The sequence below is a fragment of the Tasmannia lanceolata genome, unplaced genomic scaffold, assembly GCF_043159265.1.
Source record: "Tasmannia lanceolata isolate RefF3 unplaced genomic scaffold, GAP_Taslan_0.1 ptg000013l, whole genome shotgun sequence".
Taxonomy (NCBI): domain Eukaryota; kingdom Viridiplantae; phylum Streptophyta; class Magnoliopsida; order Canellales; family Winteraceae; genus Tasmannia; species Tasmannia lanceolata.
Window position 1 is genome coordinate 47,097,032 of NW_027518690.1, and position 25,065 is coordinate 47,122,096.

The 25,065-nt window shown below is 38.0% G+C and overlaps 1 protein-coding gene across 1 annotated transcript; it reads left to right on the forward strand.

Annotated features, from left to right (window-relative positions):
* Positions 1–3,965: 3,965 nt before the first annotated feature.
* On the forward strand, positions 3,966–23,716 carry LOC143890337 (putative LRR receptor-like serine/threonine-protein kinase At1g53430). The gene is made up of 24 exons (XM_077394981.1): positions 3,966–4,169; positions 8,307–8,466; positions 8,555–8,626; positions 8,795–8,863; positions 9,252–9,323; positions 9,407–9,478; positions 9,603–9,674; positions 9,997–10,068; positions 10,158–10,229; positions 10,362–10,433; positions 10,533–10,601; positions 11,701–11,784; positions 11,959–12,024; positions 12,358–12,417; positions 12,528–12,566; positions 12,679–12,728; positions 14,390–14,769; positions 15,598–15,793; positions 15,877–16,044; positions 21,085–21,194; positions 21,338–21,548; positions 21,679–21,916; positions 22,031–22,181; positions 23,106–23,716. Exons 1-24 carry the CDS (start codon positions 4,055–4,057, stop codon positions 23,496–23,498), a joined length of 3,063 nt encoding a protein of 1,020 aa, XP_077251096.1. The 5' UTR covers positions 3,966–4,054; the 3' UTR covers positions 23,499–23,716.
* The last annotated feature ends 1,349 nt before the right edge of the window (positions 23,717–25,065 follow it).

The following is a 25,065-nucleotide window of genomic DNA, read 5'->3' on the forward strand; positions in this document are numbered from 1 at the left end:
ACACTTCCCCAAGTCACTACAATGACTTGGAGAACTGGGGGGCAACTGATGGGGTGTTAAAACAGCAGCCTGTAGCAGGCCACCACCTGTCCTGGAGTAGGTGAACTCCAGCCTCTAGCAGGCCACCACCTCTCCTGGAGTAGGTGAGCTCCAGCCTATAGCAGGCTGCCATCTGCCCTTGGGTGGGCAACCCCACGTCATCAGAACTCCAGCCTATCACAGGCCACCACTTGTCCTGGAGTAGGTGAACTCGAGCCTCTAGCAGGCCACCACCTGTCCTGGAGTAGGTGAACTCGAGCCTCTAGCAGGCCACCACCTGTCCTGAGTAGGTGAGCTCCAGGCTATAGCAGGCTGCCATCTGCCCTTGGGTGAGCAACCCCACGTCATCAACTTTCCCTCTATAAAAGGAGGTTCAAAGCTCAAGCCAACGGTAATGAAAAACGTCCTCCCCACAAAAAACTCTTAAACAATCTCTGCACTCCTGCTCATATACTGACTTGAGTGTCGAAGGGCCTGTCCGGAGTAACACCTGGGTTGGTCTTCTGACCTCGTTTGCTTCTGCGCAGAACACAGTTCCTTCATTTCAATTTCGCTGAACTCAACTCCCTTACTTCGGTTCCTCTGGTTATCAAGCTCAGCTCTTACGTCACTGCCGTACCTGTTACCGATTTTCGGTCTAACAAACCCGATTTTGGCTCGGATGGGGTTGGTATTTTTTCGGGTTGGGTTGGGTTAGGTTAGGGCTGAGAAAAGCCAACCCGAATTAAATTTGGGTTGGGTTGGTGTTGCGGCCTTGGCAACATACCCGACCCAAACTCGACCTCCGGTTTTATCACGATTTAAATAAGATTATATCAATTTCTTGTTTTTCCTACTTGGCCCAAGATGAACCTGAAACCAACCCGATTTGGAAGCGCGTTGGGTTAGGGTTTACCATCCTCAACCCGATGCTCCGGTTGAGTCAGGTTAGGGTTGACAGAATGCTATCTCGGGGAGTTAGGGTTGGCCTCGACCCAATCCAACCCGACCCGAGTTGTACCCCTGTCCTCTTGTGGATCTCCTCTAGTTTATTTAGGACTACTCTTTTTACACTACAAGGGGGTGGCCTGTGGAAGAGTAGGCATGAATCTGTCACTTCCCTGTCACTCTTTCTTGTATTCACACTGACACTCTCCTCGGCCTCTCTTCTAAAAAATTCCTGACAGAGACTAAACTGAGCCCTTCACCTCGTCTTCTTGTTACTTCCCTCCCCTCCCCTCCCCTTCTGAATTACACGGAGTTGGTCAGTGCTTGTATAGAGGACTTACATGTTAAACAGAGAATGAAGTCCAGATAACTAAGGAAAGAGATGAGAATGGAAAATTCTAATCAAGACTAATTTCTAATTCAATCTAGCTGCTAAATCTAGCTAGGTTACCTCACTTAACCAACTTACCAAATCTATCACCCGATTAAATCAATGATCAAATCTTCTATATTCTCTAACACCTTCTATTGTTTTTATGTTGACAAAGTCCTAAGAAAACCAAATCAGTCATTTTCAGTAAAAGATGGGGCAAAGACAACTTTAGCTATCTACCGAGAAAGACATGAAGAAAGACTCCTAAAAGTAACCGCCGGCAAAATTGAACTGCCAACAGTTCACATTTGACATTTCTGATCCTTTTTGAGTTACACATTATTCAAGCTTCAGAGTAGACTGATGAGATGTCATATGGGTCTAGTCCAGTATTTTTCAAACAGTATAGTGGGCTTACATCAAAGGATGATCCAAAGCGTTCATTTGTTGGGCCACATTGTAAATAGGCTGTACCCGGTAAATCATTTCCATACAGGATGATCCGAACCATTCATCTATATATGGATTGTAGAAACCTCTATAGATCGGAGGCGTCGGTTCCGTTCCGTTGGTACCAAGGTAGAATTTAAAGGGAGGGTGCCCAAGTCTCCTTATAAGCCCATCCACATTCATTCACTTCTCCGATGTGGGATCTTTTGCCTTGGGACGGAATCCCAAAGAATACCCTCTCCACACGGAAGCAGCATGCACAATCTTGCCCCTCCACGTGGGAGCAACATGGGAACCACGGGTCTTCCCAAGTGATTTTCTCCATCCTTGAAGGTACACTAAAGTTACCGAGGTCTTCTTCGAGAGATTTTTTTCCTTCCTTGAGAGCACACATGAGTAACTGAGCCCCGGGCTGATACCACTTGTTGAGACCCAAGTAGGACTCCCCTTGAAAGTTAGCCGTTAAGGGGAATATGCCAAATCCTTATTACTCCATCCACATCCATTCACTTCTCCAATGTGGGATCTTTTGCTTTCGTGTGGAACCTCCAACACGTTCATCCTATGGAGATGATTTTACCGGTATAACCTTTTTTCATTGTGGCCCAACAAATGAAAGGTTTGGATCATCTTATGAAATGGACAAAAAATGATGAAAATGATGAGACAAAAAAAAAGAACTTCTAAAACGGGGCTAGGGCCAGAAATAAAAACATTGACGTTTAATAACCAAAAGACCCTTGGTTAAGCATTAAATTTTCAAATAAATGTCACATCAACTAAGCCTGTCACTGGCCATTGCAAATGAAAAACACCAACAGGTCTCTTCACCTAGCCAATATGGCGTTTGAGGAAAATTACCCATGAAATAGAGGTTTTTTGGTCATTCCATTAGAACCCAAAATTGTATATGATAATACGTATGTAATATAGTTTAGTTAGCAGTTCTCTAAAACGAATTACTATTCTAAATATGTCAGTCAATTGATTTACCATTCTTATCGCTGATGGCGAATTCATCGTTGATGGGGGAGGGAGAAGTGTGGTGGGCCTTGTATACCAAGACTTCTTAATAGAAGTAGACAGTGCAATTAATGTGTTGTCTGTAGAAAATCAAGAAATCAAAAGCAACTAGGCTAACTAGTATAAAATCAAGAATCAGAGGAAGAAGAAAGATACAAAAATCACAGAGGACAGAGGAAGATGGGAGAGAAATATTTATTGAATAAAATATTCAAAGTACAAAACGTCTGTTCACGTTTTTCCGTTTCCCTACTTACAAACAATAACACAAAGAGTCCTAATCTAAGTCCAATTGAAATTCCACATAATATCCTATTCTAAACACAACACACACGGTTTGCTTTCTATGCCATCTCACCACTATTCACGTTATGACGCTTCTCTTCTCCACTAAAATTAACGTTTCTCACTGCTCATAAATAAACAAAAACAAGATACACACCTATTAATACTAACCTATAAACAGTAGGACTCCTAGTTTTCTAAAAACAAAACACTAAAATAATACTCTTTAGAATCTAAACAGTAGTACTCTTTAGAATCTAACCCAACCTTCAACTCCTAAAGCTACTAGGACTCCTAGATTAACTAGGATTCGACCCATGTGGGCCCGCACATGTGCCGGTCCGGCCCCTCCGGCACAATATGTAGAGAGTCGGTGATGACTCTCAACATTGTCTTGATGTTAAAAATTGAGAAAACAAAATAAAAAATGGTGTAAAATGAATCAATATAGAATTTTAACCAAAAGATTTAACGGTGTTTTTTTGGTAGAGACAACTCGTGTGTTATGTTATTTTTTGGGCGATGATATATTCGCACCCCATGTAGGATTCGCACCCCTGTCAAGGTGAATTGACGTTAAAAAGTGTAAAAGTCTCCTCAATTCACGTTAAGAGGGGTGTGAATCATCCCACAGGGGGTGCGAATTTATCATTGCCCTATTTTCTTTTTCTTTTTTACTTGGTAAAAGAAGAGGAGGACATGCTTAGTAACACTATCTAGTAACACATGGATAGTCGACTGTCGACTGTCGACTGCATGGGTAATTACATGGTGGGCTCCCCCATGCTATGGAATTAGAAACCTGGGTAATAAACTTCAATCATTCTCAAAGGCCGTGACTTTCAAACACATCTAAGCACTAAGCCAACTGCCTTTTTATATCTTTGGCAAATATCATTATTTTCAGTACCTCCTAAGTTTTCGTTGTTTTTTAGTTGAGGAAAATCAAGGACAGAGATGGAAGCTGTTCTTGCGATTTCTAAAGGGTTTTCTACACTCATTCTCATCTTTCTGACATGGAATTGCTTTGGAGAGATCTTATCCGAAGCACAACAGCTACCTCGTCAAGAAGGTCCTTGCTTTAAAACCTCTTAAATATTCTGCAATTTTTGTTTTTTTGGCATAGCATTCATCAGGTTTCCTTTTTTTCTTAAATTGGAGGTTTTTTCTTTTACTTTCTTATGATTCAGTGTTTCGCATATGGTTGAGCTCAAATATATGAAATATTGGAGCTTTTTGTTGAGGATAATTGAATGTCTTTGGTCGTAGATTGGTTGTGTTTTTTCTGCCCTCTCTCACTCTCTCATATTTTCTTTTCGTCAACAAAATTATATTCATGATTTCATTTCAGTGAAACGGTTACCTGGATTTACAGAAACCAATCTGTTTTTGCCAAACGAAATCGTCAAATCATAACTCGTTTTTGGTTCAACTTGAAGCAATGAAAGTATTTTTTGAATCTTTTTCAGCTGAATCATTTTTCTTACACATCCAGCCGAAGAAAAGCAGAAAATGTTTTGTTAAGGATATTTGTAATATTTCTACCCAGAAAATGGTTTCTTTTTCTTACACATCCAGCTGAAGAAAAGCAGAAAATGTTATGTTGTTTTGTTAAGGATATTTGTAATATTTCTACCCATAAAATGGTCTCTCTCTCTCTCTCTCTCTCTCTCTCTCTCTCTCTCTCTCTCTCTCTCTCTCTCTCTCTCTCTCTCTCTCTCTCTCTCTCTCTCTCTCTCTCTCTCTCTGTGTGTGTGAGTGGGGTAGGTGTAAAGAATTTATGATACAGGCTGAAGTGCCGACAACATCAGCTCTAAAATGTGTGACAAGCAAATTTGAAGTTATTTTTTGGGCCAAGGATATATATATATATATATATATATATATATATATATATATATATATATATATATATATCCTTTCATAGAATAGAAAAATTAAACCATATTTATAATGTACTACAAGATTAAACCATATATCCTCTCACCACATTATAAACTATTTTTCCATAGAAAAAATTTCATGCTACCAAACATGGTGTTAATGGTCCAGAGTCTAGACCCCTCTAACTTCAATCACCATATCTTCGACCCTCATCTCAATCGGCCCTCTCAAGTCTCAAATCTCTCTCCTTCTCCCTCTAAAAAAAAAGAAAATCAGAAGAGGAAATAACTCTAGAAAAAACAGAAGCATAAACTGATAAACCCTAGAAAAAATGAAATAAAAAGTACAAAAAAAATTAGAAACCTTAGAAATACAGGGGGGAAAAGAAAAGAATAGAACTAACATTTTCTCCTTCTTCTTGAGTCAAGGAAAAGGGGCAGTTAAGAGTTCCCAAAATATATATATATACGGAGAAACCCTAAAAATTCGAATTCAATTAGCAAAAGAAAATTGAAGTTTTTATAAAGGGCCATGATATTTCCCTCTATCTGACGGATAAAATCTTCTTTAACATTATTCGTTAATTTTAAAGGCAAAAAAAAGGTTAAAAGGGGTGAATTTATCCTTGAGCAGTTAACCATTCTCACAGAAACGTTAGGGTGGATTTTATCCCTATTTTAAAGGGAATATCATGGATAAAATCGCCTTTGACATTATTCGTTAAGTTTTAAAGGCAAAAAAAAACGTTGAAGGGGGTGAATATATCCTTGAGCAGTTAACCATTCTCACAGAAACGTTAGGGGGGATTTTATCCCTATTTTAAAGGGAATAACACTTCCCTTTAATAAAATTCCTATTTTACAGCAATAAATTACGGATAAAATTGAGATTTTTTAAAATTCTATTGGAAAGTATACTTTTAAAGTTAACGATTATGCAAATCTTTGGGGGGGCTGTGCCCCCTTCCCACACACACGCTATACGTAGTTCTGCCCTTGGTAAGATGGGAGATTACTGAGGTGGACTCAAATAAAACACATAGATATCATCTTGCAAAATCCGTACTTTGTTTTAGAAGATTTAGATGAGGCCTCAAAGTCTTACGACCAGTAAGCTGAATTGGCGACTTTAGAGACTGTACAGTTGAAAGAAACCAGAAAACATGAGATCCAGTCTCCCAAAATGACTAAATCTCCCACTGAAGGTAACGAAACCGAAGGTTGGTAGGAGGTGAGTAGAAAGAACCACCAGAATTTGTGTGAAAGCCAAAGAGCTAGGAGGTTGAGTCAGAGGATGATAGATGCACTTAATTATTAGTAGTTCTAGAGATAATTTGTGCTTCCACTTTTCCTTAGGTATTGGTTCTAAGGATAGGGCTTATCTTTGTTCTCATGGTTTATATCCCTATTCTTGTGATAGGATTAGTATTTTGTATGTTGATTGTAATATCATTCACATTCTAATAAACCGGTAGGGGTCCCCGCCAAACCCCTGCTTACTTATAAATAAAAAAAAGCAACCCAGTGAGTCCAGGCATGATGCCGAGCTCCGTTTGGTTGCCTTCCCTTGCTGGAAAGGAAAGTGAAAAAGGATAGATTGTGCGTTCATTATTTGCATTAATAATAGACCGAGGCACAAAAAAGTAAAAATTTGGGTGGAATTGTGAAAACAAGAATATAAAATCTGGGAAATGATACCAGTGCAACCATGTGTTAATAAATTGCACTAACCCATCCTGTCTTTTATTATTCAAAGAGCTGCAAAAGATTATTACAGTTGCCAAAAAGTAGGGCTGCAACTCGGGTCGGGCGGGTCGGGTCGGGTTTTTTTTCGGAAAACCCACGATTCCCAAACCCGGCCCTACCCATGATAAATCTCGGGTCGGGTTTTTTCACGTTGACGCAAATTTTTAAGGAAAATTCTTGTTTGGCAAGGCAACTCAACTCATAGAAGCAGAAATTACACTCACATTACACTTGAATCAAACAATGATGTAATTACACTCACATCACACTTGAATCAAACAATGTTGTAATCAAACAATGTTGTAATTACAATCAAACAATGCTGAATCAAACACTTGAATCAACTCAACTCATAGAAGTAGAAATTACACTCACATACAGTAACAGTGGGTGCGCGGGTTTTCACTTTTAACTTTGGGATAATTACATTTACACCCCCTCTAGTTTCTGACACGTCCACTTCCACCCCTATAGTTTAAAACGTGACAAATACACCCCTGTAGTTTCAATTTGTTTAAGGTTTGCCCCCTCAGCTGAAGGTTCGTCCATAGATTGAAGGGTTAGGATGATCCGATGGAGCTGATTTTTTGGGCACACCATATCTATGTCAGGACCCATCAAATGAACGCTTTGGATCATCCAAATAATGTGGGCCCCTACCCGAATCCAAACACTACCAAAAAATCATCCAAATAATGTGGGCCCACATTGTTTGGATGATCCAAAGCGTTCATTTGATGGGTCCTGACATAGATAGGGTGTGCCCAAAAAATCAGCTCCATCGGATCATCCTAACCCTTCACTCTATGGACGAGCCTTCAGCTGAGGGGGCCTACCTTAAACAAATTGAAACTACAAGGGTGTATTTGTCACGTTTTAAACTATAGGGGTGGAAGTGGATGTGTCACAAATTAGAGGGGGTGTAAATGTAATTATCCCTTTAACTTTTAACTAACAATAGAAAAAAATGTACATACTATAACTTATGTAACTCGGGTCGGGTCAGGTCGGGCCCCTTCAAACCCGGCTCGACCCGAGATTCATGCGGGCTTTTGAATGCTGAACCCGGCTCGACCCGAAACCCATGAAACCTGAACCCGACCCAGGCTATTTTCGGGTCAGGTCGATGCGGGTCGGGTAAAACCCGGCTCGAGTTGCAGCCCTACCAAAAAGGTCTAATGAGCCAATTAAAAAGAAATTAAAGACGAGCTGAGCTAGTGCAATTATTAAAAGATGGTTGTGCTGATATCATTTCTTAAAATCTGTCCTTTTTTTCATTTTCCTCTCCACCAATGGGGTGGCAATCAAATGGAGTACTAGTCTTAATGGAAACATACTCATCTTAAAAGATATTTTCCAAAACAAAATAAAGGTTATTGGACTATACCTACTATAAAAAATATGAACACCATGGGAGAACTCAATGCCCAGATGTCACTCCACACATGCAGGGCACAAAGGAAATCAACTTGAGTACTGAAAATTCGAGATTTTCTTTGGCTAAAAGCCTAAAACAAAACAAAAACAGATCAATGCACATTGACCAATTGTTATTACTCTTATTGGCATGCATGCAATAGTTGAGGCACTAAAGGCCATAGCTTTGAAGTTGAAGTTAAGAAAGAACGATTGGAATCTCGACGGAGATCCTTGCAAATGGGTCCTGCTCTCCACGGTTCCACGTGCCGAAATCAACGTCACGTGCGACTGTAACAACACTACCTGCCATGTCATCAGCATGTATGCCCTAATATCAACCCTTTGTTTTGTTTAATTTTTTAACCTTTAAATTAAAATATAAGTTTCTTGCCTTTTCTTCAAATTTCAGTACGCTCAAGTTTCTGAACTTAACTGGAGTCCTACCGGAAGAATTTGCTAATCTTACCTTTCTAAGGGAGATGTGAGTATGATTAACTCCTATTTGGTTGGAACCCTAATCGATAATCAAATTAATGAATAGCTCTACTATTACAAATTTCAATATTGATAAATGATCATGAAAAGGTCTACAAAACCCTAAACTTGTTTAGGGTGATACTTATGAAAAATTGTTTCTTTTATCTAATAGAGACCTTACTCGCAACTATCTCAATGGCTCTATCCCTCGTAATTGGGGCTCTCTCCCTCTCACCTTTCTGTAAGTTATTCTTTTTCCTTAATAACATCTATAAACTTTTTCTAAAAACTTTCTGACAAATTCAATGATAACCCTGTATAGTTTCAAACTCATTAACTTCACCCCCGAATTTTCAATGTGTATAAGTTAGACCCCCTCTTTTGAAACACTATCAATGATAATTAAGATCTCGTCTCTAGTCGGTTGACTAGAGAACCTTCTCTAGTCCGCCGACCAAAAACACAGTCGGCCCACATTGTTTGGATGATCCAAAGTATTCATTTGATGGGCCCTGGCATAGATAGGGTGTGCCAAAAAAATCAGCTCCATAGGATCATCCTAACACTTCTAATTAAGCTATTAAATCCTTTAACAGAGCTTAATGGCATTGTTTGTTTATATATTGCAGGTCCATTTTGGGAAATCGTATATCTGGACCGATTCCAAAGGAACTTGGAAAGATTACCTCGCTCACGACTTTGTATGTTGTTCAAAACTCATCTCAAAATAGGCAGATAAATGGCATTTGATTATGATTATTTTTATTCTAATTATATTTTGCAGGATCGTTGAGGCTAACCAACTTGAAGGACCTCTGCCTCCGGAGCTTGGTGACTTGATCAACTTGGAAAAATTGTAAGATCCCTGACAGGGGCGCGTCTTCCTAGTAGCTCTCTTTGTTTATTATCAAGTTTCTCTCTTCTTCTTTTTTAGGTTATTAGGACGAAATCCAATGTAAATTCCATTTTCAATTGTACAGCCAAGCACCTTCAAACAATTTCAACGGAACATTGCCGGAGACGTTTGGAAAGTGGAGAAACCTGACAGATATGTATGTTAATTCTACATAGACTATGTCTTTCATTTCAAGTAGGTAAGACCAAGGATTTAAATGTTGGTTTCGACCACCACCACCGAAACTGAAAATTTTCAGTTTAGGCCGAAATTATGTTAAAAAAAAAAAGAGATAATATTTTGGTTTTCATAAAATTTGTTTAAAATTTCGGTTGAAATCTTTAACATTTCAGTGAAAATTTTGTAAATAAGGATGAAAAACATTTCAGCCTCGGTCGAAACTGACATTTTTTGGCCGAAATTTAAAACTATGGGTAAGACCACTACTAGTTTCTCTAAAATTCAGTTTCTATTTGCAGTATTATAGGTGGGTGTAGCATCTCTGGGCCGATTCCTGATTTCATTGGGAACTGGACAAAACTCAAAAAATTGTAAGAACTTTATTTATCTGTACTTAACGTAACAATTGATGCTACTGAAAAAAAAAATTTATATGAACTGTAAGTTTGAACCTTTGCAGATATATACAAGGCACGTCTATGCAGGGACCTATTCCTTCTAGCATTGGTCTCTTGAAAAACTTAACTGAAATGTGAGGCATCTTCCATGTTTTTTATTTTTGAATTCCTTAAGCTACTTTGGTGGCATTTCCCAGGATTTATAACCATTGTTGTAGAATGAAATGAATCAAAAGTTATTGCATCTAACATATATTTATCTCCAGGAGGATATCTGACTTGGGTGGATCGGGCATGGGTTTCCCTCCGTTGAAGAGTTTGACAGAAATGAAAACTTTGTTAGTTGAATGGATATACTACTCTTTATGGCATAGACATTTCAATCTATTTGATCTTTCGTTTGCTCATGAAGTTTGCCACTTGGTTGAATGTTGCAGGGCACTGAGAAATTGCTTGATTTCCGGCGAAATTCCATCATATATTTGGATGAGTAGTTTAAAATACTTGTAAGTTACTTTAGATGAAGTTTTCTGTCATACTGATATAGAGATTTTATATGATCTATGGGCTTGGATTTCTACGGAAATACATCGACTTAAAAAATGTATAATGGTGCCCACCTATTTGGATATCTAAACTGTTCATTTGGTGGTCCCCTGTCGTAGATAGGTTGTGCCCAAAAATCTTCTCCATAAGATGATGAGTAGGGTGGATACTGGAGAACGAGAAAATAGGCGACCTTGTTGCTGATATGAGCGTGTGGGAGGTGTAGGCAAGGTTTTAAATTTCGCGCGAGAATGGTTTAAGCGCAAATAGATACTTAAAAATCATCACATAAGCTAGACAACCATTCGTAATGGTTTAAAAACATCAAACACCTAGTAATATGAACTGTCGTGCAGGTTTGATAATTTAATGCATACCATATTTCACATATAATTCGTATAAATATTTATACATAGTACATGCACCACATTTCGCATGCAATTCATATAAATCTAATCGTGTAACAGATACTGATATAGTGTACCATTATTACACTTGAGCAATTTTAGTTTATGCATTTTGGTCATTTCAGTTTCTATTTTCGTGGGGTTCATATTATGTTATTTTTATAATGAGTTACAACCTTAATGGCCAATTTATATAATAATACAAGCTACACTAATTACAGACTAGCTATTAGTTAAGAGCATGGTTTTAAATTTCGGATTTCGGTAGAGACCGACACCGAAATGGCCTTTCCCCGAAACAGTCATTTATTTCGGCCGAAATTTCGGAATTTCGGTTGAAATTTCGTTTTTGCCCGAAATTTAAACCAAAAATCCTTTTTATTATTATTATTTTAATATTTTACCGAAATTTCGACTGAAATTACAGAAATTAAATTTTATTTTCTTTGTTGTACCGGATTTCCACCGAAATTTCGGTCGAAATTTCAAAATTTCAGGGTCCGAAACCGGTACCGAAACCGAAATTTTAAACCTTGGTTAAGAGATGCACCATAACACACTTATATACGCATCATACTCAAATTATGTGTTACTCCTAACACTTTTTTTAATGGAGATAATCTTGGATACTCATGATATTTTTCTCTTGCAGAGACCTGAGCTTTAACAACTTGACGGGCACACTTCCGGGCAGCTTTGACACCACTGACAATCTGGCAAAGTCAATAAATTTGATGTAAGCAAATACATGTTTGATGTACAATCTTTGCGTTCATGCTGTTACTTTTTTTTTCTCTCTCTTTTTTTTTTGCAATAATTAGGATCGATTTCTTCCCTTTATAAGGATTCTTTCAGTAGTTTTTTTTTAATGCAAGGCACTAAGGTAGTCATGGTGTTGTTGCTGACATAGGTACCTTTCTAACAATATGCTAACTGGATCTATACCTCTGTGGATCTTACAAAGCAAGGAAATCTTGTATGTATATCTTACTAAATAAAGGGTTCGAAGTTATGAACAATATTTCTTTTGGCTGTAAGATTTTTTTTTGAAAAGGGCAACAGAATCTTTTGGCTGTAAGATCTCAAGCATATTTTTTCATTTCTTAGTAAGGCGGAAATCTCTTGTAAGAATAATGTTGTCCTTTCAGAATCTTGCTGGAGTTATTATTTCTTTTTATTGGCTGTTGAGCCCGTAGCTCAATTGGAAGTGATTTTTTCCATCTACTGAAGGTTGATCCCAAATTACTTAACAAAAAATAAAAGGAAATTCTTCCACTTTGAAATGGTGCTCTTCCATTCTGTCTTGCAGGGACTTATCTGGCAACAATTTTACAGGCCCATCTCGAACCCAATGCCAAGATGGGAATTTGTAAGACCACTCATTTTCCATGCTTATTTTCTTGTAGGTATCCATCCTTACGTGGAACTCTTTTTCTTTTTTTCTTCCTTTCATGGATCTCCTACTCTGGTCACTTACAGGAACTTGGTTGCCAGTTACTCACCTACTCAAGACAGCTCGTAAGCTTCTACCACCTAATTGCTAACATGCATTCTGACTTGCCGAGGTTGCCTTCTATGCTATTTTGTCCTACAACTAAAGAAAAGGAATATTTCTTATTACTTCTTGTAGAATTCCCGGGTGTTTACAGAGGAACCTCCCCTGCTCAAAAGAACCAACTTGTAAGTACAAATTTTAGCCACTGGGCTAAATTTCAACTCAGTTTCCACCAAGGACAATGATTAAAAACTCACAAAGTCAATCATTTTCTCAACATATTTGAACTACTTTAGCCCTTTGAAATCATCAAAAACACATCCTACAAACCAATGTAGAAATCTGAGCAACTAAATCTAATAAAAAAAAATAAGATAAAACAAACACACAGTGATCACAAGAGGGTAACACACATGATTTATGTGATTTGGCACAACTACCTTCGTCCACGGGTGAGATCACGATCTACTACCGAAAGAAGAAAAAAAAGATTACAAAAGGACTAACACAATACCATAAATTCATAAACATCCTTTTACTCTCACCGTGGAGACACTTCTCTCTCAAACTCTTTTCCTCTTTCCAAGGAAAAACCAAGACAAAGCGATTCTGCTTTCCATGTTCTTGTTCAAGAAAAGAAAGCTATCTTTTTCTTCTTCTTTCCTCTGTTTTCCACAAAAAGAATAATCGTCATCCTTAAGATTCCTTTTTCTCTCTTTCACGTCTCCACGCAAAACTTGGGGTTTTAAAAATTGTCTTATTTCTCCCTTGCAGTCTCTCCTAATGATACTTGGAACCGAGGAGATTCCCAACAGCTAGATGTTCATATGAAAGGAGAAGGGGTCCAAGAATAAGCAGAGCCTTATCCCATCATCAACCTCAACTTAAATGCTCAGTAATTGAAATATAATGTTGTTGAAGGTATTGAGATGCTCCAAAAGACTCGAACCTTCCTTCATCCAAAGTATATAGTTATTGTTTCAAAAACAATTTGTTCGTGAGGGGCTTCGTTACATACAAACTTTCTAATTTTTTCCAGAGTTTGGATGTCGATTCTTCATTTATCACATTCTACATAACTTTATCCGCATGCCCAATAATACTTATTCCTTTTAGTTCTAGCCCTTTTCAATTATCGTTGCTCATTGAGTCTGGTTTCTTTGACTTTCCATTCAATTCAATGCTTGTGTAATCCCTGTTGCACAAGAAAATCTTTAACTTCTCTTCCATAACTGAAGTTGTTCTTTCTAGCAAACTTTTCTACTCCAAAATTGCTTTTGCCCCTTTGACGTGGTTTGGCACATTGGCCTATGTCCATGGTCGAGATCACGATCTTCCGCTATTAGAAAAAAGTTAACAAGAAGACAAAGGGTAATACCTAATCTCAATCCTGTAACCCTTCTTTTATTCTCACCATGGACACATTTCTCGCTCAAACCTTGGCCTCTCTACAACGGAAAACCAATCAAGAAAGATTCTCTTATTGGAAAGATTCTCCTGTCTATCTTCTCCTCCAAGAAAAGAAAACTATGTTTTTTTCTTCTTTCCTCACTTTCCCTCGAGAATTGCTGTTCTCTAACATTCTTTTTCCTCTCTTTCACATCTCCCTCTCCCTATCTGGTCATACTAGGAACCAAGGAGATCCCCAGCTGTTGAGGAAACGCGGCAAAAGACACAATACTAGTTCAATAAAAAACTTATTGGGTCTATAAGTGCCTTGCACCGCAACACCAAGTTAACTCTTTGACGAGTTCTTGACCAAATTTGAGTCTTTGAACATTAGTTAAGAGTTCCAACGAAAATCGTCTATATGAATGACTTTATATGTGTTCCATAATATTTTCAGACTCTTCATTGTTTATAAATTGCGGAGGCATGAAGTTGGATGCTGACAAGCAAGTATATGAAGATGACTCATCACAGATGGGACCATCATCGTTCTACTCTATTGAACTTGACAAATGGGCTTCTAGCATTACAGGAGACTTTATGACTGTCCACCCTTCCTCCTATTTAGCAACAAACAGAACTGTTATTGCGGTCATGCCTGATGATAATCCAGCCTTGTACATGACGGCCCGCCTCTCCCCGCTCTCCCTTAAATACTATGGATTCTGTTTACAGAATGGCAGTTATACAGTGCAACTCCACTTCGCTGAAATAATGTTCACAGATGATCAAACCTTTAGCAGCAACGGAAAGCGCATATTTGACGTATCAATTCAGGTGGTGGATTGATTTCTTGGCTAGAACTTTCATATTTATCATTGGCTTCCTCTGTTTTTGTCACAGACAGGACCCAATATTTGTTGATACTTTGAAAACTGCTAGTTTCCAATTCATATTTGGTGAAAAATGTTGTGGGTCTCTTTGTCATGCAGTCCAACACAGTTCTATCTTTCCCATGCATTATTCTAGAGCTTGTTTTGGGCTCCACTATGCCAATGTTACTATTTCTATGCTGTAACCTTAAATCTGATAGGCCTCAGTTGGAATTTTGAATATGAAAGAAAACAAGTCTACTCCATGATATAATTTTGAATAATTTTCTATTCGTAGAAGTTCTGGTTACAACTGTCGTACATTAGAATATACTTGTCACTGTCCATATTGGATTTAGTTGTAGCACAGTTTGTCTTTTGTTCTTGTACTAAATATTTCTCTGTTTCCTATGCCTTCTTGTAGAGCTTGTTTTGGGTTTTGTTGCGTTGTTGTTCCCATTTTATTGCTGATAGCTTAAAGTTAGTGCTTGACAAGCCGTTGTTGGAATTGAGTATTAAAATAGCCAAGGCTTACCTATAAAATGATTTTTATTAATATTGTAGTCATTCAAGTTATAGGTACATTTTGATGCATTCAAACATGCTTCTATTTGTGTATAGCGGGATTTGTTGCAACATAGTTTGTATTTCGTTCTGGTACTCAATATTAAAAGCCTTTTTAGAAGTTTAATGCATGAGGACATCTTTGTGTCCTGTTGTTTGCTATTCTTTTTCTTAACTTTGTTGATCTTCTCTATTTGTCTTCTACTTATGTTGCTTTGACATCCTGTAGAGCCAAAGTGTTTTAAAGGATTTCAACATTGAGGATAAAGCTGGTGGGCCCGGTCGGGGAATCAGGCTTAATTTTACTGCAAATGTAACCCGTAACACTTTGGAGATCCACTTATACTGGGCCGGGAAAGGGACTACTGCTCTTCCAGTTAGAGATGTATATGGACCTCTTATATCAGCTATTACAGTGACACCAAGTAAGATCTAAAGGTGCCCTATATGCCATTTCTTTCTTTTTATTGCTCCCTTGTCATGGTAAATGATCTTCTTCTCCATGTAGACTTCACTCCGGCTACATTCAAGAGTGGGGTCACTCCTACCCACAAAAACAGGCTATCAGTCGGAGCTATTGTTGGTATCATTGCTTCTTCCTGTGTAATAATCATCCTCATTTTGATATGCCTTTGGATAAAAGGTTGCTTGGGAGGAAGAAACCTCATAGACAAGGGTGAGACAATGAATCAAGTCATGCTTTTATTGTATACATGGTATATACTACATAGTACATGCATGTTCTTTAAAATTCTCCTCTGATTCATAGTATTATATATTTTCAAGATGGCATAGAAAATATGAACTAGTTATTTTTTGAGTTGTCTTGTTCATCAAACTGGTTTGTGGGAGGACTCCAGATGACCATAAAGTATAATATTTTATTGGAAAGTACATACAGATTATACTTGTTAGGTGTACATGTACACAGCCTGATTTTTTTTTTAAACAGGATATATTTCGCATTTTATTGATATATGCTCTGTTGTTAAAATCTTACAATTTACGATTTGAATCTTACGATTCAAAGCAATTCGTGGGTTGAACGATTCAAATCGGACGAAGAATCTTTTTCCGTAAAATTCTTACGATTCAAGTACGATTCGACTTTGAATCGTGCGATTTTTACGATTTTTACGATTCTTTTTACGATTTTTACGATTCTGTCTGTTTTGGATTTTGAGAACTGATCATGATTTTAAAATGAAGATCATTATAAAATGCTTTGTTTATTGCTGACATTTCTTTGTATGATGGTTATTGTAGATTTGAGTATGTGTTTTGTTTACTGTTGTAATAAATTATATAATGATTTATTATATGATGAATATAGTTTGTGCTATGTTTAGTAATTTATTGTGCGATGAATATGGTTTGTGTTTCGGATTACTAATCATGGAATTTCATATTTAATTTAATAGTTTCAAATGGAAAATAGATAATTACTCATTTTAATCTTATTTTTTACCTTTTTATATTTTTTAATATTTTTCTCATTTTTATATATAAATCTGAAAAAATCTTCCGATTTATGATTCGATTCCGATTTTCAGAACCTTGGATATATGCAAGCAATATACAGCTTCCTCTTCCTTGAGAGAGTTTAAAACATTATAACAGAGAAATATTTTACTAGAATTTGCATGTTAAGCTCATCAATTAGCCAAAGATATACAAACATGTGAATTTTCCCCTTCAAGGTTCATAGCGGCTAATAGGGTTTCTAGTCCTCATTTGGGTTACAATTTTGATATACATCTGCATAAGGAAGTACCTCTAACTCTAATTATGGCGAAAATCAACAACAATAAGAATCTATGTGGTTCGGACACGTACGGGAAAGATTTGATTTAAAAATTACAAGAGATCCCACCACTAAAATCCCCATACAACCATAACCCCCCACCCCCCCTCTTTTTTTAATGGTCGCCTATTGTATTGCAAAAAGCAAGACCAAGATGGTCAAGATTCAAAGATACAGAGAGCACAAAAAAAGGAAAAATACAAAGGATAACAAAGAAGGGTCAGGAAGAAGAGTATCAGACAAAGCCAATGACTATTTCGACACTCCTTCTATAGCAAGCCGATCGGCCACCTCATTTGCCGAACGACGGACATTCGAAAAGGGCCTCATACAATCAAACAATTTTTTTTTTTTTGAAATGGCAAAGAGATATCATATAAAAGAAGGGGGGACTGAGATGGACCACACCCAAATGTACAGGGGAGAAACAGAATAGAAAAATACAAAATACAAAATAAACTATGGAGGGAGAAAATCAAACAACTATAACTCCGTATGACCAACCCCACTTCTAGCCAACGCATCCGCCTCGCCATTAGCACTCCTCCGCACGTGTTCGAAGGCAATACCCGATCCCGAGATGAGTTAGAGACCCCTTAAGCCAATCAAACAGGATGAAGGCGATACCCTCATCCAATCAAACATTTCATCGAAGAATCTATAAAATCTCCACGGGTGAGTTAGAGACCCCTTAAGCCAACTAATAACATTCATAGAGTCCCCTTCAACTATCACATTATCCACTCTATTCATGGCCAAAAGATTTAGACCCTTATGAGCCGCATGAACCTCGGCCTCCATAGCATCCGCCACCCCATTGGGGCCAGCAAACTTCCCCTTGGTCATCCCTCTTGGTCATTCCTTAGCATCCCTTCAATGCCCATCGGCCATGTCACAAATATCATTCTCAGGAATTTCTCGGCAAGGGAAAATCTCGAGCTATATTGATTTTTTTATTTTTTGGCTTTTTATCTGGGAAAAAGATAAAAAAATATTTAAAAATATAGAACAATATATAAATTAAGAAAATATCATGATATCATTACGATAAATGAAAATATCGCTATACTTTATAAATTCTCGGGATTATTTCGAGATTTTGTCTTTCTATCAAAATGTCGCAATCAAATCACTATATTTTGAAAATCTTGGCAATATCTGTGACATAGCCCGCCGGACCCGGATTACCCAAGTTCGAACCATCAAAGTTTAACTTGAAGTGATTAGAAGGCGGCGGATCCCACTTTTGGGATACTTTTTACTTCTTTTCTACACTCCAACAGACTTCTCTCCATCCTTCCCATAAGTCATAAGTCATAAGTCATAAGTCATAAGCGAACAGAAATGTGAAGGAAGGGAGGGATCTCACCCAAAAAATCGTGAGAGCAATCACTTTGATGAATAAGAATGTAGGACCTCTAGAGTAATCTTTAAATATTCTCGTATTTCTTTCCTTCCAAAGAACCCAAATAGTAGCCAATAGGGGCCCATTCCACAAAAATTTTCCCTTTCCCTTCTCGGGAGCAACCGACCAACCATGAAGGAGATCAATAATGTTTTCAAGGAAGACCCAATGTATACCAAACCTGCTAAGAAGCTTTCCCCAAACCTCCCTAGCTACTTTGCAATAAAGAAGGTAACTTGCAGTTTTTTCTGCCTCTATGCTTAAGGCACGGTGATCAACAATTAACATTTTCCTCTTCCTTAAGAAATCCACAGTTTGAATCCTCCCACGGCAAGCCGCCCATCCAAGCGTGCAGACCCTAGGCGGAGCTTGGATTGTCCACACTTTGGCTATTTCTGTAGACACAGGGCATACCTCACACTCACCCTTTTTCTCTCCTCATGGTGAACAAGAAAGAACACGTGAGTTTCTTGTTATTTCTTTCTCTCACATATACATCTATATAGATGAAAGAACCATCTTAAGGCAATTAAAATCCCAGTTCAACTAGGAAATCATCTCACTAAGATGAAAGAAACAACTCGATTGTGGCCTATCCTATGATAGTCAAACTATAAAATCAAGGTCTTAAATTTCAGTGGAAATCTTGTTAAATCACGGCCACCAAGAGTCTGTGCTTTCACTTGGACAGATTTCCCTGATAACTTCGACATCGGCATATGCTCATCAGTGATCATCGATCATTGTGCACTCTGCGTGGCTTTTTGTGAGACTGTGGACCATCTTTTCTTTCATTGCAGCTATTCCAGAGACGTGTGGAATCGTATCCTGAAAATTTTGGGATATCTTGGGTGTTCTCATCCCGGTTGTCAGACCTTCTAGATTGTTGGTTTTATGCTCCGTGGCCAAGGAAGTGAATGCTTCTTTGGAAGCTAGCGCTTCTAGCTACGATTTGGATTCTCTCACTTAGTTGTTTAAGAACGCAGTTAAAGGTGCTAGCTTTACTTTCTCAAGGATCACATCTCTAGTCATCACGTGAGCAAAGGTCCTTCATGCTTCATCATGTATTCAGCAACGGACTTGAATCGTTGCTGGAAGGAGATATGTGCCTCCAAAGAAAGGATGGAGGTCATAGTTCCTAGATAGATGGTCCCCCCAACCTGGGATGGTTGAAGTTGAACTTTGATGGGTCAAGTTTGGGTAACCCTGGCCCAGCTGGTATTGGAGGGCTCTTGAGAGACGGTACTAACACGACTAGATGGGCATTTTCTGGTCCTATTGGTATAAAGGACTCAAATAAAGCTGAAGTCAGGGCTATTTTGCAAGGTACGAGGATCTTGGATAGCAGAGCCTTCGATAACCTCATAGTGAGGGATGCCATTAAAAAAACCCTCATAGTGGAGGGAGACTCAATGTGATTTGATGACCGGATGGGAGCAGTCCCACCCCTTGGAGATTTTACGACAAGGTTGATGAGATTTTGGATCGTTTGGAGGGTCGTATGGTTCGCTTTCAGCATGTACGCCGGTCAGCAAATGGAGAGGCGAATCGTCTTGCTTGCGGCGGAGTGCACAGGCCGTAGTTATTGGAGATTTTATTACCTCCCTCCTTCCCTTTTCTTTCTTGCTTTTATTCTTGTTTTTCCTTCGCTTTGTATCTTGTTAGCCCAACCACCTCTGTCATCGTCCTTGCTTTCCTTTGTCTAATAAAATTCCATCATATTCAAAAAGGAAATCACAAAAACGTATGGAAATATATGCAACTCATGAAAGTTTAAGATGAAAATTCGGGAAATACTAGAATAAGCACAAGTACATACTAGAATAAGTTTTAGTAACCATCTAACCTAGATGGTTGGTTCAATCATATTACTGTAGAAGAGGAGTAATGTAGTGGGTGCCATGCATACTGGCCTCTGCAAAAGTACCCCTCACGAGATGGTTTTTTTTAATTATATTATAGTGTCCATGATAGATTATCTCAGTTACCCTATTCGATAATGACGACGATGCTTTGTCTCACAGTGACAGATTCTCCTTTCACAGTGGCTATAACCCATTATTATTTTTCTTAAATTAAAGGTTATAACTCTTTATTACTTTAGTACATGGGAGTCGTAAATTCTGTTGTCACAGTGACTGCAAATCCCTTATGAGTAGATCCACAATGTCTTCGGAATTTAAAATTATCACGTCAACAACTAGTATATAAATAATAATATTAGGAAAATGATATAGACACCGAGCGTTCGACCGAGCAGTGTACCTACAATGAGAAAGTGCTGTGTATAAAAAAAAATTGTTTTTTTTTTTTTTTGCTTGCTTTCCTAAACCTATGGGATGGCTTACGTCACTTGTAATGGTGTGGCAAGAAAGTATTTGTTCGGTCGTACTCTCGGTCTCCCTTGCATTACTCAGAATATTATGATTGCCATTTTAACATTCATGTCATTTTCTGATCATGTTTGATCACCTTCAAATTTTTTATCAACTGTTTTCTTTGGTCAGAACTCAGAGGCCTCACAGGTTACTTCAGCCTAAAACAGATTAAAGCTGCCACCAATAACTTCGACCCTGCAAATAAGATAGGTGAAGGGGGGTTTGGACCTGTCTACAAGGTAAATTTAGTTTTTTTTTTTAAATCCGGTATTGCTTATATTGGTTTTCCACACTAAAGTTGCTGTCTTAGATATTTCTCAATTCTCATTTTCTTATGCCTCTGGAGAATTAATGAGTTAAAGTTTATTTTGCATGATCTTAGGGTGTATTATCAGATGGTTCACTAATCGCTGTCAAGCAGCTCTCTTCAAAGTCTAAACAAGGAAACCGTGAGTTCATAAACGAGATTGGCATGATATCAGCTTTACAGCACCCAAATCTTGTTAAGCTTTTCGGATGCTGTGTGGAAGGAAACCAGTTACTGGTAATATATGAATACATGGAAAATAATAGCCTTGCCCGCGCACTGTTTGGTAAGCCTTTTACTACAATATTTTACACTCACACTAAACTTCTTTGGGAATGCACCATCTAGTCGTCCTTATTGATTTTGACCCATGATTTATTGCACAAAAAAAGTAATCGGAACTGTGTCATTTATAGGTCCTGAGAAATATCGATTGAAGGTGGACTGGTCAACCAGGTGTAAAATTTGTCTGGGGATTGCAAGGGGTTTGGCTCATCTCCATGAAGAGTCAAGGCTGAAAATTGTCCACAGGGATATCAAGGCAACCAATGTTTTGCTCGATAAAAATCTTAATGCCAAGATATCCGACTTTGGTTTGGCTAAACTTGATGAGGAGGAGAACACCCACATCAGCACTCGAATAGCAGGAACTGTGTGAGTTGTTTCACTTTGTTTCCCATTTCTTTTCTCTGTTAGATATGTTGTAAGACTTTAGTAGAAGATCTTACTGCAGAGTAATTTCCTCTATGATGAACACTGATTTTTCAGAGGATACATGGCTCCTGAATATGCGATGAGGGGTCACTTGACGGACAAAGCAGATGTTTACAGCTTTGGAGTCGTCTTGTTGGAGATTGTCAGTGGAAAGAGCAATGCGAATTCTATGTCTGAGCAGGATTTTGTTTATCTTCTTGATTGGGTAAACTATGTATTCTTGCAATTCATACCATGAAGTGTGAATATCTTCACATTTTGAGTAGAAATTTTAAACCATCCAACATTGTTTTCTATCTTGGGAACTACCACAATATTGTTGATTGTGCCTAAGATGTTGCGAACTCCTTGTGTCCTACACACCTGATGTTTTAGATATTAGCAGTCAGCCTCAGTTCGCTTGAGTCAGACTGGCTTTGATTGATGATGTAGGTCAATTAAACTATCAACTTGATGGAGGTGAACGAAATTGATAACCTTGGTTCGGTCTACAAGCATGTTGCTTCTTTAGGGGCATTTTGAAAATTTTGATGCACGTGCCACGTGCATCCATAAGCCACATATTGGGTATTTGGGTGACAGGATATAGAGTTTTGATGTTTATTAGCTTAGAGAAAAGGTAGAAAAGAGAAATTGCAATCTTAATATCAAAATAGTGAAACTTTCTTCTTCCATGGACATAGGAACATTGCCGAACCACGTAACTATATCTTGCCTTATATGTTTATGTCTCTTGCATCTCATATTTTCGTTGGCAGCGCATTGGGTTTGATCTTGTTTTGGGGGGAGATTAGAAATTTCTCGGTTTACAACAAAGCATTAATACTAAGGTCAAAGGTTCTAACTTTCCATATGTCACACCAAAGAAAACACACACACACACACACAAAAAAGAGCAAAAAACGTCCCAAGTCCCAACATAATTAGCAACCCACCCAGCAGCTCATGAATTTGATGCATGTCCAATTATATGAACCATGTTCAGAACTAAATTCACACATGTATCTAAATCAAATTGTGGATAAGGTTAGCTAAAGGGTGTTTCACATGGATAACAAGCTGACAGCTATTGCCATTCAAAAAAAAAGAAAGAAAAAAACTGATCGCTATTTTTTTCGTGTGTATGCAGGCCTGTGTATTGCATGAGCAGGGAGATCTCCTAGAACTTGTTGACTCCAGCCTAGGATCGGACTACTCAGAGGAGGAGGCATTAAGGATTTTGAATTTGGCTCTCATATGCACCAACTCATCTGCTAGTCTAAGGCCAGCAATGTCGGCTGCAGTGAGCATGCTTGAAGGGAAAGCGCCTGTACAGGCACCACTTGTGAAGCAACGTTCAAGGAGGGAGGATTCGAGGTTTAAGGCTTTTGAGAAACTTTGTCAGGAGAGCGAAAGACAGAGCATATCGATAGATGGGTCTTGCTTTGATTCGTCAGCTTCTGTCCAAGGCAAAGAAGAAAGTGCGGTCCATCCCTCGACTAGTAAGCATCCCCTTGATCTGTACGACATTAATCTACCTTGAATTGGGTAGTGAGAAAAAACACGAATTTGAACACTTATTAGATTCAACATATTTGCATATATCCATAAATCTACAGTTGCATACATGAACATGTATACCTTCTACTGTTATTCACAGACATACAAACATTTACACAGGGCCCTTTTTGGATACCCCTAAAAATAGTTTGGATACAAAAATAATGGTTATAATAGTTTTATATCTCTGTTAATGACTTCTGAAGTGGTGTTAAAATTCCATTTGCCTAGAGAGATACATTCCTAGACATTCATCACCAAAGAGAGACATTTCTAATTCATAGTCTTTACATGGTGTGAGCTCAATCATCTCTAGATAACCCACCACCAGATCATCATGATGCCTCAGAGAGGTTTGTATACAACTCAACTCAACTAAGCCTTTGTCCCAAACTAGTTGGGGTCGGCTAATGAATACTTGATAAAATTTTCATGAAATGAATCCTATAGAGGTTTGTATAATATCAAAGTTTGATCACTTGGGGCCTCTTTGGACACTAACATAGGCCTTATTTGCAAAGGAAAACACTTCTAAAACCGGACTCCGTTCCACAAATAAAGCTAAAGACCAACAGTAAATGAAAAAAAAAAATACCCGTAGTCAAGGTTGAAATTTTCAAATAAATGCCACTTCACCCAAACTTGTCATCACCCAACAAACACCGAATCTTTTTTCAGCAAAACGGGGTTCGCCCTTAGCTAACAGCTCTCATTTGCAAACAAGGTTAAAACTCATTTTCACGTAAAAAAAATCCGAGCAAAATTATTCACGTATCCAAACAATTGTTGGCAAAGAATCAAAGATGGAAGTGATTGAGAAGCAGAAGTCAAAAGGTAGGGCCCCAACCTCAAAAAGGAAAAACAAAGGGCGAATCTCAACTGATTATGATAACCGGTGGTGAGGGCCCCAACCGATTATTGGCCCAAAAATAAACATAATTTTGGGTGATTAATCAGTTTGGGGCCCTCACCATCGGTTATTGTTTAATCAACAGTCAGAGACTATTACTACAATTTCTGAAAGTCTCCCGGTTGCCAGTGGGCAAAGTGAATTCACCCCATTATCAAAACATGGTGGTGCAGATATTAGTAGCCTTGTTTTTGTAGAGGGTTTTGTTTCAAACTAAACATGATTAAGTTTTAAATTCTCCTATTTAAATTGAATATGGGTATTACTAGGATATAATTACCAAAATAAGAAATTGATATTTGAGAGGAAGCATGAGAAAGCAAGCATCCCCTAAATTTTGGAAGCTAGAATATTTTCAGTTATCAAAGCTTTTAACTCTTCTAGGGACCTTTCCATAATTATGATCCAAAAAGCCAGAGCGCTGTTTGGATTGCAAGAAAAACTTTTCTTGGGGAAAATTTTTCTTGAGAAATCTTTTTTCCTTCTACGATTTATTTGGAAATGATATGATTATGGTTAATTTAGAGGGATATTATCATAAAATGAAGGCCCGTCTAAGTAAAAATTGAATAGGATTGGTTCAGTCTATCTTTTTTTGTGTGTAAAAAGAGTTCAAGCTTTTAGAAATATTTTTCCTATC